Below are 16878 nucleotides of genomic sequence, written 5' to 3'. Positions count from 1 at the left end.
AGTCCTTTGAGCACAATAGTAGCCAAAACCAACAGATACCACCATTTCTTCAGCCATTCCCAAATAAAAGGGCATTTTTCATTTTTCAGTTTTTACCACCACAAAGAGCATGGCTATAAATATAAAACAGATGCTTTTTTAAAACTCTCATGTTATAGATAATGAAACTGAGTCTCAGATTAGGTGACTTCCTCAGAATTACACATATTTAAGACTGACTCTGAACTCCTCTCTCTTCCAGCTTTTAACCTGTGATTTTATGTATACTGCATTCCTAATACAAATCAAACTCGGTCAAAATTGACAATCCTTTTTATATGTTATTTTATATTAGCCTCTTGATTAATATTTTCTTTGATATTTTGCATTGGTATTCATTAGTGATATTTATTCATAGTTATCTTTTTTCGATTCCCTAAAACACTGCTTTTCGTGAGACTTCTTATACCCTAAACTACAGAACAGACTTTTCAGTCTTAACTTCTTAGCCAAGAAAATCATCTTTCTGGTTGGATCCTGCTCCCCGAAACATTCTACTACTTGCCACAAAGAGCTAAGAGGAAAATTTTAAACCTGGTGATCAGGGGCAATTTTTACTTTTTACTTTTTTTGCTTTGCTTGCTGTTACTGTCCAGAGCTTCATTGCCATCTCTTATGAACTGAGTCATAGAAAACAAAATGGTGAGAAGATTCAGAAGGGGGGAACTCTCCCTTTGATCTTTTTCTGAATTGGCTGAAGCTGACTAGGATGCTGGGTAGGAATGTGGATTTTCTGAGAGCAGGAAGGAGCAAAAAGAAAAAGAAAGAAGCCATATTAGTAGAGTCAAATCATTTTCTTGTTCTTTTCTTGTTTTCACCCTTACTTTGAGAGGGACAGCAGTTTTCTGATATAGAAAAAAAAGGTAGAGATCAAGAGTCAGTCTTTATTATGAAAGTTAAATATGTTATAGTGAATTTTATATGTGAATATTGGATTAGATGGTTGCTGGTATCCCTTCTAATTCTCGAACACTTTGATTCTATGAAAGAAAAATTGACCATAGAATAAAAGGGATAGGAAAATCTAAATATGAAATCATAGGTGGACTTGTGAACCAGATGTTGAGAGACAAAGGAACCTCTATTTTGGTTTTAAAACAAATAAGAAACATTTCTTTGGATGCCAACCCAAGGAAATATCCAATGATAGTAAAAAAATAACTTTAAAAATGTTTTTTTTAATTATAATTATTTTCAGTATCATAGTTCACTCCCTGTCTTTTCTTTCCTATCTTCTCATTGGTGTTTTTTTGGTTAAATGGTGAAGAGACCTATTGTTACTGGTACTATTTAGGATTCCTTTGTTTGCTTAGGAGAGAGTTGGATTTAAATAAGAAGAACTGTGGTGGCTGGACCCCTCTTATGTATGCTTCCTACATTGGCCATGACACCATTGTGCACCTGCTGCTGGAGGCAGGAGTCAAGGTCAACGTTCCAACCCCTGAAGGCCAAACACCCTTGATGCTAGCATCTAGTTGTGGAAATGAGAGCATTGCCTACTTTCTTCTCCAGGTGAGCTAAGATGTGGCATTCTAGCCATTAGCACAGAACTGTACCATTTAGAGGGTTGTTTTTTATATTCATTTCTAAATTATTTCTTTATGAAGCAACAGTTATTGCAATAATGATCATTATTCAATTTTTTCGAAGCAAGGTGCAGAGTTAGAAATGAAAGACATTCATGGCTGGACTGCTCTCTTTCATTGCACCAGTGCTGGACACCAGCAGATGGTCAAGTTTCTTTTGGACAATGGAGCTAATGCGAACTTAAGGTAAAATAAGATCAACAGAGAGTTCTTTATTTTTCTTTCAAAGTTTTAGGTGGCAATTAGAATTTTTTCTGGTCCTTCCAACCATAAAGAAAAAAACCTGGTAATTCTGCCCTTGCCAATAAAATTAAAATAGATGTTCCAGGGCATCTAGGTGGCTCAGTGAATAAGTAATGCCAGGTCTGGTTACAAGAGGTCCTGGGTTCAAATTTGGTCTCAGATATTTCCTACTTATGACCCTGAACAAGTCACTTAACCCCAATTGCCCTAGTCTTTACCACTCTTCTGCCTTGGAACCTATACATTGTATTAATTCTAAGACAGAAGGTAAGGGTTAAAAAAAAAAATAGATGCTTCATAAGAGTAACGTTCAGGTGTATAAGTATTTATTGAGTACCTAGAAAAGGGCATGAAATGGGAATGGCAAGGGATACAAAAGAAACATCCAGCATAGTTTCTGCCTTTAACTTACAAAGCAAATGTAATTAGATGCTAAAATATATTGTTCAGACAACATAGTTTACTATAGATGATACTATATAGATGGTCAAAAATAGGCAAGAGATCTGTCACCTGGAATTATCAGGGAGGGTTTTGTGGATATAAGTTGATGGGTCTCTAAGGTTGAGTAGGATTCATGAGAGGAAGAGGAAGAGCATTTCAGGGGAGGGTTGTTGGGAAGAAACACAGCTCCCTCTATACAGTAGGGATACAGTGAATATTTTTTTGAGCATAAAAAAAGTATCCTGAAGGTTTTTTTTCCCAAACATTTATTAATATTCATTTTTAACATGGTTACATGATTCATGCTCCTCCCTTCCCTTTCGCCCCCCGCACTCCCCCTACCCATGGCTGATGCACATTTCCACTAGTTTTGTCATGTGTCCTTGATCAAGACCAATTCCAAATTGTTGGTAGTTGCATTGGTGTGGTAGTTTCGAGTCCACATCCCCAATCATGTCCACCCCGACCCATGCGTTCAAGCAGTTGTTTTTCCTATATGTTTCCTCTCCTGCAGTCCTTCCTCTGAATGTGGGTAGCATTCTTTACCATAAATCCCTCAGAATTGTCCTGGGTCATTGTATTGCTGCTGGTACAGAGGTCCATTACATTCAATTTTACCACAGTATTTCAGTCTCTGTGTACAATGTTCTTCTGGCTCTGCTCCTTTCGCTCTGCATCTGTTCCCGGAGGTCTCTCCAGTTCGCCTGGAACTCCTCCAGTTTATTATTCCTTTTAGCACAATAGTATTCCATCACCTGCATATACCACAGTTTGTTCAGCCATTCCCCAATTGAAGGACATACCCTCCTTTTCCAATTTGTTGCCACCACAAAAAGCGCAGCTATAAATATTTTCGTACAAGTCTGTTTATCTATGATCTCTTTGGGGTACAAACCCAGCAATGGTATGGCTGGATCAAAGGGCAGGCATTCTTTTATAGCCCTTTGAGCATGATTCCAAATTGCCAGCCAGAATGGCTGGATCAGTTCACAGCTCCACCAGCAATGCATTAATGTCCCAATTTTGCCACATCCCCTCCAACATTCATTACTCTCCCCTTCTTTCATTTTAGCCAATCTGCTAGGTGTGAGGTGATACCTCAGAGTTGTTTTGATTTGCATTTCTCTAATTATTAGAGATTTGGAACACTTTCTCATCCTGAAGGTTTTTTTTAACAGTTTTTCTGGCATTTGCTGGCTATATGGACTGGAAGGTGAGAAATTGCTGTCAGGAAAAAGTCTTTTTTTTTTTTTTTTTTTTTTTTTTAACAAAACAGAAACTCAAGGATAGAACCAAATGCATCAATGATGCTGATTTAAATAACTTTTCCACTTAATTTTAATGAGAGAGAAAGTGAAAAATAGTCTATTTTGTAAAATGCATTTTATTTCTTTTTGTTTTTACATTCTACATTTCCAGTGTAACCTTCTTCCCCTTCCCTGAGAGCTCTTCATCTAACAAAGACTAGAAAAGGGGACAGAAACAAGCAATTCAGAAAAATTAAACAATGCAGAGAAATAGTCTGATATCATATGCATTGTTTTGTACCTCTGCAAAGAAGTGGGGAAGATGCCTTTTCATATCTTTGAAACTAAAATTGGTCATTAAAGTTTCACAGCATTCAAGTTTGATCATTTTATTGTTCTTTCCATTTATATAAATATAGTCATTGTGTGGTTTTCCTGGTTCTGCTTATTCCACTTCTCATCATTTAATATGTCTTCCCATGTTTCTCTGTATTTATCATAGTATTTTGTACAGAACAGTAATCCATTTTATTCGTGTACCATAGCTTGTTTAGCCTTTCCTCAATCTGTGGGTATCTACTTTGCTTCCAAAAACTTGCTATTAGAATTCTTTTCTATAAATATTTTGGTGTATTTGAGACTTTTCTTTTCATCATTGACCTCCTTGATATATACCAAGCAATGGAACCTCTTAGTCTCTTAGTTACTTTTGGGGAATAATCTGTCTTTATTATAGCCCCCATCTTCCAGTGGTGAGGTCTTTCCAGAGCAGTCATTTTGAGGATGGGCCCAGGCTAGCCAGCCTTCATTCCTCTCCTGGTTCTGCTTCTGGCTCTCAGACTTTACCACCATGTCCCTTCTCCCCTTAAACCCCTCATCTTTCTAGTCAAACACCTTTCCTAGCAGAATGAAAGAAAGAAGAGAACTGTCTTTCTTTTTGTCCTTAGCACAGTACCTATGTAAGCACTTAATGTTTGTTTACTAAATTCAGAGCTCCACCTAGAGTTTATAATGTGCCTGACTTTCTATAAGTTTTATAACGTCAACTGTTTCCGGCAAAACTTCAGAATTGCTTTGATTTTCATGTCTCTTGTGATTTGGTGAATTCTCCCTCCTCATTACATTACTGGTTCTTCCTTGAGTGGGATTCTCTCCATCCTCATCTTTGCTTCCTGGCTTCTCTAGTTTCTTTTAAACCCCAGATAAAATCTTGTCTCTACAAGAAGAAGCCTTTTCCATTCCTCCTTAATGCTAGCGCCTTCATCTATTGATTATCTCCAATTATCCAGTATAGAGCTTGTTTATAAGTAGTCGTTTGTATGTTCCTTCTCCCTTTAGACTGTGATCTCTTTGAGAGCAGAACTGTCTTTTTGCCTTTCTTCATATCCCAAGCACTTAGGGGAGGGGAGAGAGAACAAGCATTATTTTTTTATATTAAGTTTATTTTTAAGTATTTTTCCATGGTTACATGATTCATGTTCTCTCTCCCTTCTTCTTTCCCCCCTCCTAGAGCCGACAAGCAATTTCACTGGGTTATACATGTGTTATCACTCAATACCTAGTTCCATATTATTCATTTTTGTAATAGATTAGTCTTTTAAAACCCAAACCCCAAATCCTATACCCATATAAACAAGTGATAAATCATAGGTTTTTATTATCAGATAAGAAACATTATAAAGTACTTACAATGTGCCAGGCACTATGCTAAGTTTTTCATAAATATTATTTGATCCTCACAACAACCCTATGAAATAAATGCTGTTATTATTCCCTTTTTACAGTTGAGAAAACTGAGGCAGTCAGAGGTTAAGTGACTCGTGCAGGGTCATACAGCTAATAAGTAAATGAGATCAGATTTGTATTCAGATCTCCCTGACTCTAGACCCAGTGCTCTATCCATTGTACCATCTAGCTGTCTTTGAAGCTTAGCACAATGCCTGGCTTTTGGTAAGTGCTTAATAAATGCTTGTTGATTTGACATCTTTAATAGGGTTGCTAATAGTTTGTAATTTTCTTTTACTGTCTATCAATGGGACAGCTAGGTGTCTCAATGGTTAGAGAACCAGGCCTGGAGATGGGAGGTCCTGGGTTCAAATGTGGCCTCAGAAATGTCCAAGTTTTGTGACCCTGGGCAAATCACTTAACCCCAGTTGCCTATCCCTTACCACTATTCTACTTGCAACTGAAACTTAGAAGTATTGATTAATCTCTGCTGGCCACTTACCTATTGGTGATTGGCTTGTAGTACCTTTTTGGCTTGTGGTATCTTTTAGTTGCCCATATATTTTTTATATCAGACCTTTATGAGAGATATTTTATTCTGAGTATTTTTTCCAATTTTTTGTCCACATTGCATTAATTTTGTTTGACTAGACACTTTGATTTCATATGATCAAAAGTATTCTTTTTAATTTATTGTAATCACCTCTATCCATTGTTTGGTTAAGAATTTACCCTCTACTTGTGGCTATGGAAGATACCTAGTCTGGGTTTCTTCTTCTTTTTCTTTCTTTCTTTTTTTCCTTTTTTTTTAGCTGTGATCTTTAAAGTTTAGGACACATAACCAATTTGAATTTATTTTGAAATAGAGTGTAAGATGTTGGTCTAGGTTTAATTTCTATCAAATTTCTTTTTAGTTTACCTAGTAATTCTTATCAAATAGGAAGGTTTTTTTCCCCCCCTAGGGTTCCTGTTTTAGAATTTAGCATCCACTGGGTTACTAAGTTCAGTTATTTATGATTCTTTTGTATCTACTCTGTTCTATTAGCTATTTTTCAAGCAGTATCAAATAGTTTTGAAGATTATTGCTTTATAATATAGTTTGAAGTCTATTAATACAATGAAGTCATCTTGGAAATTACTAGGATGGAAAGCTATATTAGAATCTCCTTTTAGAAAGGGAATCTGATGGAAATAAAAACAATACTTGTAAAAAAGAGTACTTTTTTTGGTATTAGATAAAATGTAGGAGAACTAAGTGTTAATTTGTCTTTTTTTTAATTTGTCTTTTAAATCAACAAATACTTGTAAGTGCTGAAGTGCTTTTCATGCTAAGAGAGTTAAAAAAGATAAGTAAGATTTAGTGCTCTGCCCACAGAGTTTATAGTCTAAAAGAGACAGACACCTGTAATACATTAATATTGTAAATGCATAAGAGAATACTCTTAAGAGTTCATTGGAGGATGATAGATCACTTTTTTTTTTACAACCCTTACCTCCCACCTGTAAGAATTAAAATTTAGTTATTATAGTTATATCTTTAAAATATGTGGCCGCCAGGAATCAACAATTCAGGTTGATTCCGTAATTAAATCAGACCCAAGTCAGCATCGGGTTGAGGAGTTTATTTACAATCAGGAAGGTGAGTAGGGATAAAGAGAAGAGGGAGGTTAGAAGTCTAAATAAATGAAGCTGTAATCCGCAAGGCCCAACAGCCGGATAGGCAGAGTTTAGAATTGGCCCAGCTAGGCCAAGGAAGCCAGCCTAACTTACCCACGTGACAATACAGAGTATAAGCTGTCTGTGGTCTCAGGAGATGCTTCTTCCTCCAGTTCCAGACGGCAACTGCCCCCACAGGAAGTTCACTCACTTACTTAAAGAGATCGTGTCTTTCATCACTTCCTGTGGTCCACCTCTAATTCAAATGGACAAATGGCAGTTTCTACATTGATTTGGACTGCCCAAAGGGCAGTCCCTTATTCTTGATTTGTTACTTATTGTCACGTGTGGGTAACTCGTCTCCCCTCCCCACTAAGGGAGGTGGGAGTGACATCATTAGCACGCCTGGGTTGAGTAGATTTTTGACTATTAATGGGATCGAGCTAATTCTATTTACACAACCTTAGAATCAATACTGTGTATTAGTTCAAAGGCAAAAGAGCAATAAGGGCTAGGCAGTGGGGGTTACATGACTTGCACAGGGTCACACATCCAGGAAGTGTCTGAGGTGAGATTTGAATAGAAGACCTTCTGTCTGTAGGCCACTGTGATGATAGAAACCACTCTCTAAGTTTGTCTTATCCCACACCCCATTTTTTGTGTGAGTATGTAGTGGTAGGGGCATGGAGGATGGATAAAAGGTGTAGGGCGGAGCTCTTGCTCTCTCTTGCTCTCTCTCTCTGGAGATTGACACTGGAGGGCTTTTGCAGGCTAAGCAGCTTAGTAGGCTTGGGATTTCAATTTAAGTATTTTTCTAAAGAGGTGAGATTTTCTGTCCCCTTCCTTCATTTCCCTTTTTTCATATATCTCCATTTTTATTAAAATTATGTTGTTGGGGGCAGCTGGGTAGCTCAGTGGATTGAGAGCCAGGCCTAAAAATAGGAGATCCTAGGTTCAAATTTGACCTCAGACACTTCCCAGCTGTGTGACCCTGGGCAAGTCACGTAACTCTCATTGCCTAGCCCTTACCACTCTTCTGCCTTGGAGCCAATACATTGTATTGACTCCAAGATGAAAACAAAAGAAAACAAGAAAAAACAAATAAACAAACAAAGAAATAAAGAAATAAAGATAAAATTATGTTGTTAAGAGCTACTAAGGAACTCCTGACTTGAGAATAAATTTTATAACTGCGACCACAATATTTTATTAATATTACATTTAATAATTTTACTTTCATTTATTTTACCACTGAACCACCTAACTGCCCTTGGAGATCATTTTTGATATTTGACTCTGAGAATGGACAAAGGTGAATGTTTTTTGTAGAATGAAAATAGAAAACTTCATTCTTTGTGGTGACTTTTGACTTTAGCTTCTGTCTTGCAGGGAGCCAACTTATGGATTTACTCCTTTGATGGAAGCAGCTGCTTCTGGCCATGAAATAATTGTCCAGTATCTTCTGAACCATGTAAGTGTGCCTATTTAACCACAACTAGGAAGGAATCTTGGCATCTAGGAGTTAAATATATAATAGACTTCCTTTCCTGAATAAAAACAAAAAGACTTCTGTCTGCTACCACAATGGTTGTATAGTAGCATATCTCAAAAATATGAGTGATGTAGGATTAATTGTTGCTTATCTGCTTCGCAGACTTATGTGACCCATGATCCATTGGTGACTAGTTAGGTACCAGAACTAATTTCCTTTGTTTTCCAGCTCTGGTATTTTTGCCACATAGCTGCCCATCATGTTCCCTGCATTAATCAGTCTGTGTGTGCAATTGAATCCATATATATGAGAAATAGTAAATTGTATAAGAAAGTATCTGGAGACTTGTCCTTTGGGATTACATATGCACTGCAATTCTAACATTAGTGCTATTCATCAAGAGTTGACAATAGTCAGCAGTGGCTTAGTGTGTGTTTAAGAGAGTTCACATGAATTCTTTCTGCCTTCTAGCTGTTCTGCTGCCCAAAACAACATTTCTAAGTTAACCAGACAGCATGATGGCTGAGTGTAGTAAAATCTTAACTCTGAGGGACAGTTTTTATCTTTTCATCAGCAACCTCCCCATTAACTAGTCAGCATGCAATAGAGAATGCATCCAGATCCAGAATATGGTCAGATGAATCAAGGCAAGGGTTACTCTCATGTCAGATTTTCCTGTCTCAGAAAACTGGTCTGTGTCCTTGATCCAATCAGGTGGATTATCTGTTAATTTCAATTAGTGCCTCTTTGATTTGAACTATTGGAAATTGGTAGTGGTACAATGGATAGAGCATTGAATATGAGTCTAGAAGATCTGGGTTCAGATCCTTCCTCAAGTATTCACTAGCTAATCCTGAGCAAGTCACATAAACTTGACTTAATTTCATTGTCTGTAAAATGGAAATAATAAAAGTATTCATATATCACAGAGTTGTTGTAAGGATCAAGTGATAGAATGTATGTAAATACTTTGTCAACCTTAAAGTACTCAACAAATGTTTGTTGATATTAATATTGTACAATTATTTATCCTTTATGGTCTATGTCTCCCAATTGTTGATGATATCATTGTCCTCTTAGACCAGCTGAGATTCTTCTTTTTTCTCCTTTCACCCTGAGAAAAAGTCTTATCTTTTAAAAAAGTATAACCTGAGGTCCAGGCTAAAGTAATGCCCACTGTATATGTAGGTTTTTTTGTTTGTTTGTTTTTTACATTTTTAAACCCTTAACTTCTGTGTATTGGCTCCTAGGTGGAAGAGTGGTAAGGGTGGGCAATGGGAGTCAAGTGACTTGCCCAGGGTCACACAGTTGGGAAGTGTCTGAGGCCAGATTTGAACCTAGGACCTCCTGTCTCTAGGCCTGACTCTCAATCCACTGAGCTACCCAGCTGACCCCTGTATATGTAGGTTTTAAAAAAAGCTTTCTTGGAAATTGTATTTTTAAGACAAACTTTTTGTTTAAGTCACAACCAGAGTCACTTCACTTTAACCATTAATTGATTGTACTTACTTGTAGGCCAACCAAAGAGGGTGACCCCAGAGGCCCCTTACAAGTCTTAGACTTAGACATCACTAGAACCATCCTTTTGTTTAGACTTGGTGATACTAGAGACTCATAAAAAAAAGTCTTTTTCCCATTATTATCCCAGTAGCTTGATTTGTGACTTCAGAGAAGTTGCTTCTTTACCACTCTGAGCCTTGATTTCTTCATTTATAAAATGAAGGTTTGGACTTAGGGATGTTAGAGAAGTTTATGCTAAAAGTTTGCAATTCTATGATGTGTTATGTAGAGACAAGTAACAATGAATATGAAATGGTTCAGCACATGTAAGATTATATTATAGTTTAAATTTTATTTTTTTTATCTTTCATTTTATTTTTTCAATTAACAAGCATCTATATTCTTTCCTTTCTACCCTATCCCCAATTTAAAAGAAAACTGAAACCCTTGTAACAAATATGCAGTCAAGTAAAACTAATTCCCACATTTTTCCATATCTGAAAATGTCTCATTCTGTTTGTCTCATTAGGAAGATAATTATCACAATTCTTTCTGTCTTTGATCCAGTTGTATCTTTCCCCTCTTTGTCTAGCACAGTGCTTTGTATATTGAATGTGTCTAAGAAATGGTATTAAATGCATGGATGGTTTTCTTTCATTCATTAAGTATGGGTGAGTGAGAGGAAATTTCCATTGCTAAACAAGTGTTCTTCCTCTTGTCTCTTAATTTTAAACTCATTCAATAATAGATACTCTATAAATCGGGAAAAATTTGGAGATAGCCTCATAGAACAAAGTAATAAGGGTTGGATTTTATGAAATGTACTTTTCCTTTTCTCCTCTTCCTTAGTCCTACCACTTGACTTTGTGCCTCACATCAGATGACTATGTATTCTTAACTCTTTTTAACTCTTTTCTTCAATAGGGAGTGAAAGTAGATGTAGGGGATCACACTGGTGCCACAGCTCGAGCATTAGCCATGAAATATGGACATATGAAGATAGTGGGATTGATAGATATTCATACTGCTTCTCTGCCCAAGACTCTTTACAGGAATCCAGGTAAATGACTGTGTATTTAGAATTGTGTTTAAACTTGAAGAAATATCTAGTCTTCCACCAATCATCATTACCCTCTCAGGTATGTTTATATTCACATATGACATTATGCTAGGCCCTATATAAGTTAGAATTCAAGGTTAATGAATCAGTGAATGAATAAAAAAACATTTATCAGGTGTTTATGCCAACTACTGTACTAAAACTGCCAAGGTTACAAATAGAAAAAGCTAGATGGTCCCTACCGTCAAGGAGCTCACACTATAATTGGAGGATACAATCCGAAAGAAAATTTAGCTGCAGGGTAGATGGAAAGGCCCAGAATTCCTAAGGGTGCAGTGGTTGGGAGGATGTTCCAAAGGTTGTGTTAGGTTACTTAAGTAGTTAAGATGACAACACTAGATATAAGAGTCAGAGTAGATGCTAGACCCAGAGGATTTTAGGAGTAGCAAGGCAGATGGCTAGGTTGGTGATCCTCCATCTCATCAGAAAGGATGAAGTTGTTGATTTCCATTACAGTCAAACTCTGTGAGCAGTCAAAAGCTCAAACAAGGAAGAGGGCATTATGGCAGATTCTTTGATGGTCTAGGCCAGGGAACTGGGGAAGAAAGAGGATATGGAGCTCCTGGTAGTGGTAGCTCATCTAGCTGTCACATGTAGAAATATCCGATATTCTGGAAAATTCACAATTATTTCAGACTTTAAAATGAAACTATTAAATATTTGAGTATTAAAAAAACTGTTAGTTTTCCCTATCTTATTTGATTAATTTATTGAGTTTAATTAATTAATTTAGAATATTTTTCCATGGTTACACGAACCATGTTCTTTCCCTCCTCTCCTCCCACCTCCCTCCCATAGCCAACGAGCAATTCCACTAGGTTTTACATGTCATTGATCAAGACCTATTTCCATATTATTAATATTTGCACTAGGGTGATGATTTTGAGTCTACGTCCCCTATCCCCATCGAACCATGTGATCAAGCAGTTGTTTTTCTTCTGGGTTTCTACTCCCACAGTTCTTTCTCTGGATGTGGATAGCGTTCTTTCTCATAAGTCCCTCAGAATTGTCATGGTTCATTGCATTGCTACTAGTAGAGAAGTCCATTATATTCTATTGTGCCACAGTGTATCAGTCTCTGTGTATAATGTTCTCCTGGTTCTGCTCCTTTCACTCTGCATTGATTCCTGGAGGTCGTTCCAGTTCAAATGGAATTCCTCCAGTTCATTATTCCTTTTAGCACAATAGTATTCCATCACCAACAGATACAATTTGTTCAGCCATTTCCCAGTTGAAGGACATCCCCTCATTTTCCAGTTTTTTGCCACCACTAAGAGTGCAGCTATAAATATTTTTGTACAAGTCTTTTTCCTTATGATCTCTTTGGGGTGTAAACCCAGTGGTGGTATGGCTGGATCAAAGGGTAGGCAGTCTTTTAAAGTCCTTTGGGCATCGTTCCAAATTGCCTTCAGAATGGTTGGATCAATTCACAACTCCACCAGCAATGCATTAGTGTCCCAATTTTGTATGCAAGTCATTTAACCTCTTCAGGCCTCATATTCCTCTTTGTTTCTATATCTACCATCCTTTAATATATAATCTTATGACTTTCTTTTTTAATTCAAAAAGTAAATAGTTGTGGTGTCTTTAGAAGGGCTTGAGGTAACCAAGAAACTAATGGCATCAGCAAGAATTTGAAAAGAATACAAAACCCTCATGTGGATGATAAAGAGCTGATTGAAGTAATTTGTGCACTTATTTAATGTTTCTATTATTCTTTTGTCTTTACCTTTGTCTGCGATTTGCACATCCCCATAAGTCCCTGCCCCATTTTGAATTGCAAAGGAGATAGCTTACCAATTAAATGAAAGGGTTGAAGTTAAATATCTTTCCTTATAGATTTTTTATTCTTTAACTGTACCCATTTTTTTGCACTTCTTATTTATCCTGAAAGCAGAATGAATTATATAAATCTGTACTTTAATATTAGAAGAGATATAGTTAGGAGGGAGTACTTAAATATTATGTTTTCACTGTGTGCAAGGCACTGTGCTGAGTGCTGGGGATGACATCAGCTAAACAGTTCCTACCTCGTATAGCTCATAACTTTATCCAAACTTAGATTATTAGAATGAGGGTATATCCCTTAAGACTAAAAAGAAAATCACTGTATAAATTATTATGAAGATGCTGAACTCATTGTCCCATGATAATCTCTGAGGATCCTTCTAGTTGTGAAGTTAGGATTTTTATGAGGGACAGATTAAAGAAGGGCTTAAATCAGTTTTATAATGATGACCTGCTTTAGAGCTCTCATTTAAAGGAAAAATCCATAAACTTTTGAGGTCATCCTTATGCTAGGTAACCTTACCACAAAACAAAACATCCCTTGTTATCCATATAAAATTACAGCATTTCTTATGGATTAGAAACAAAACTTTTCTTAAAAGAAAACCAATAACAATGATTTTATCCCAGTTTATTTTTTGATGTTTATCTGTAAAGAGCTAGCATGATGCTGAGCAAATTTCTCTCAATTTTTGTGTTTGATCCACAGGAAAATATGAAGATCTTAGTTCATCAGATGAATCCTGTTCAGTCCCACAACGGCAGAGGCCTACAAGAAAGATGAAGGGCCTGAGTATCCATGAGGGGCCTCAGGCTTTGGCAAAGATCACAGCTATAGGAATTGGAGGCAGAATCCACCAGCCTTGCTGTGGTGAGCCTAGAGCAAGAGTTCTTACCTTCTTTTTTCCAGTTTGTAATATTTTATTTCATGCATCTGTCTTGTTGAGAAGTGTTTGAGCTTTCTAGCTACTATAAAGTGGGTCATCAGCTATTAGCCTGAAGCCAGACTTTAGATGGTTTTCAGTTTTGCTTAATGACTAAGTTGCTCACAATTATAAAACATTGTGTATTGCTTAGATCTCGAGAATTGATTCCTTTCTTCTCCACTATTTAACTATCACTAGTTAAAAAATTCAAAATGTTTTCTCTGAAAATAGTAATAGCAGTAATTTCACATCTCATCTTGTGGATATCACCTAAGGTGGCAAGTTAATCAAGGAAAGACATTACATCTAGAGACCTCTTTCTCCAGTTTTGTGTTTTGTCTCATGAAATGGCCTGAGGCATCTTTGCTGCTATGATAATTTATGATTCAAATGGTTGTTGTGGTTTGAAGAGATGAAACACTGTTCTTAGGATATTAGTTTTACTTATAATCTGAAAACTTTTAGGTGTCATATGATTCCTCTGAAAACTGCTGAAGTTCTGTAGTTAATGTGTTTTTAGATCTCCATTTAGATACCTATATTGCCAATAACTGAATTTTGAGGACCTCAGATGGTTACTTTAAATAGAATTTTGAAAAGCTTGGGCAGAAAGAAAGTAGCAGGGATTGTTTGCTGGTCTTAAGGTGTCAGAAGAAATTGGTTTAGTGCTTTTCCCCTTTTGGTCTGTACTTTCCAAAATATTTGAACTTTAATTTTCAAAAGAACCAAGAACCAGTCAGTCAAGAATCATTTATTAAGGGCTTAATATGTACCAGGCATTGACTAAGCCTTGGAGATAGAGATAGAGTGAAATAGTCCCTTTGCTCAGGGAGTTCACAGTCCAGTAATCTTAAGTATTTAGATACAAGAAATGGTTCAGCTTCAGGAGCTTAGCTGTTTGGCAGAACTGCTTTCTGCTCAGGCCTTTTCTCAGCTTTGCTGAGGAGTAGGAACAAAGTAAGATTCATATTTGCATTCATTTTTTATCAATGAACTTGTTTTTTAAAAAGGCTGCTGCCTTATAATTTTTCAATTTAGCCAGATTAAATTTTAAATATTACCCAAAAGACATCTGGTTGTTTGCATGGTTGACTGAACCTCTAAATGTCCATGATTAGAGGAAGTATAGTATAAATGCTGGAATAAGGAAGTCTTAGCTAAACCAATGTGAATCATGTGTGTCAGAACGCCCACCTAAAAAAGAAAAATTTCATTTGTGTATGTGTCTGTCTCTTTTCAGTATATGATCTTGGGCAAGTCACATAACCTTTTGGTGTCTCACACAGCTCTCTCAGACTGAGTTGCAGAGAGTTGCTAGTAGAAAGGGGTTTCCTCATCAGGAATTCCATATATCAATTAAAATTCGAATTTAGTTTCAAAAAAATTATGTATACAAACACTCATATTTGGGAATATATGGGCTCAGGAATGTTGCCAACCATTTCCTACTTGGAAGAACACTGTATTTTCTAGTATTGATAATGCCTTCTAGAAGGCTCCTTCAATTTCTTTGAAAAATGTAACACTACTTTGTGTTTATGTGTTTCTCTTACTTTATGCACAGAACAAGTACCTCCTCAGGGCTATGTTACCTTTAACAACAATGATGGGAATAGTATTGAAGGGGAGGACCTCCGATATCGAGATGTCACTTCTCCAATCAATGAGCAGGATGTGGAAAGCAGTAGCAGCAGGGGTATGGCACTGTTTGGTTTTGACAGTTATGGAATATTAAATTTCAGCCAGTAGATATAACTATAAGAAACTTTATTCTCCTGAGATTACTTCTTCCAGGCTTGCACTTCCTTGCCTTTGGGATTCAGCCTGCCACATAAGATATTTAATTTGGGATCCAAAAAGAATAATTAACCATTTATAACACCAATCCATAAGCCAGAGCACTATAGATGTTTGTCTTTGATGGGCCAAGTCCCATGAAAAGTCCATCTAACACATGGAAATTGTAGGGGCAAAAGAGAAAAAGAAATCCTATTTCTAAGTGAGGATAAAATAAAGAAATCTTTCACTTGGGTTGGCTCACATATCAGTAAATATAGACTTAGAATTATGAATGGATGGACGAGATCTTTTGGTCTAGGCTTCTTCTTTCATGGAAGGTTATATCAAATTATGCTGGGAAGGTATCCTATTTCATTGCACTCAACCATGACAGAATTCCTTGTCTATCTCTAACTAGTCTTTCCAGTTTCCAGTCCTGTACTAATATAAGAACTTCTGCAATCAATATTTGTGTACATATGAGTTCTATTTCTCTTTCTTTTATATCCTTGCAATACAGACCTAATAGTAGTAACACCGAGTCAAAGGATATGCATAGTTTGCACTTGTTGGGCATAGTTACAAATTGCTTTTCAGATTGGTTAGATCAGTTCACAGTGTGTCTCTTTTCCCACAGCCTCTTTAACATTTGTCATTTTCCTCTTTTGTCATCTTGTTAGTATGAGGTTGAATCTCAGAATTGATTTATTTGCATTTCTCTAATTATTAATGATTGGCTCTTTATATTCTTGTAAATTTGAGGTACCATAACATTTTCCATATTTGCAAACAATACATACTTTTAAATTGCTATACATTAGTTATACTTACACTGAGGAGGATTTGGAATACAACAGTTAGATTTGGAATTAGACTTGGAATATAGCAGTTAAATTTGGTAGGGGATTGGCTGGCTATGGTTCTATTTTTCAGAGGCTTCAGAAGAAGTCTATTCAATTATCCTTTTTATTTATTGTCCTCTATTCTTTTCTAGAGGAAAATGCATTCTGTACCAATTTGGTAACCATCCGGAGTAGCAGTAGTAGCAGTGAGGGGCTAGCCAAAGCCCTTGGGCTCAGTAGTGAGGCTTCCTTGGAGAGCAATGAGGTAAAAATTTTAATTCATTTCCTCTGCTTAACCTTTTTCTAGTATTGTATGGGAAATCAAAATATTTCAAGTGAGTCAGCCAGTAAGTATTCACAAGAATTAAATAAATATTATATATCCAGCACTATATTAAATGTTGTGGAGGAGATGAGAAATGGAAGATATGAAATCAGATAGTAGTTGAGTATTAAACTGCATGGCATAGGTACTATCTTTTGTCATAATT

General features: G+C 36.5%; 1 protein-coding gene across 1 annotated transcript in view; it reads left to right on the top strand.

Annotated features, from left to right (window-relative positions):
* The window catches only part of ANKS3 (ankyrin repeat and sterile alpha motif domain containing 3), a 47710-nt gene that overhangs the window by 8973 nt on the left and 21859 nt on the right, over nt 1-16878 (top strand). Inside the window, exons 3-9 of the mRNA XM_044658988.1 lie at nt 1353-1551; nt 1690-1811; nt 8330-8411; nt 10857-10992; nt 13550-13711; nt 15331-15462; nt 16540-16652. Coding sequence (XP_044514923.1) covers nt 1353-1551; nt 1690-1811; nt 8330-8411; nt 10857-10992; nt 13550-13711; nt 15331-15462; nt 16540-16652 — 946 coding nt within the window. The remainder of the gene's footprint in view (nt 1-1352; nt 1552-1689; nt 1812-8329; nt 8412-10856; nt 10993-13549; nt 13712-15330; nt 15463-16539; nt 16653-16878) is intronic.

The sequence above is a fragment of the Gracilinanus agilis genome, chromosome 1 (assembly GCF_016433145.1).
Source record: "Gracilinanus agilis isolate LMUSP501 chromosome 1, AgileGrace, whole genome shotgun sequence".
NCBI classification, from domain to species: domain Eukaryota; kingdom Metazoa; phylum Chordata; class Mammalia; order Didelphimorphia; family Didelphidae; genus Gracilinanus; species Gracilinanus agilis.
Note: the sequence above shows the minus strand (reverse complement) of the source record. Positions and strands in the feature narration are given on the sequence as shown.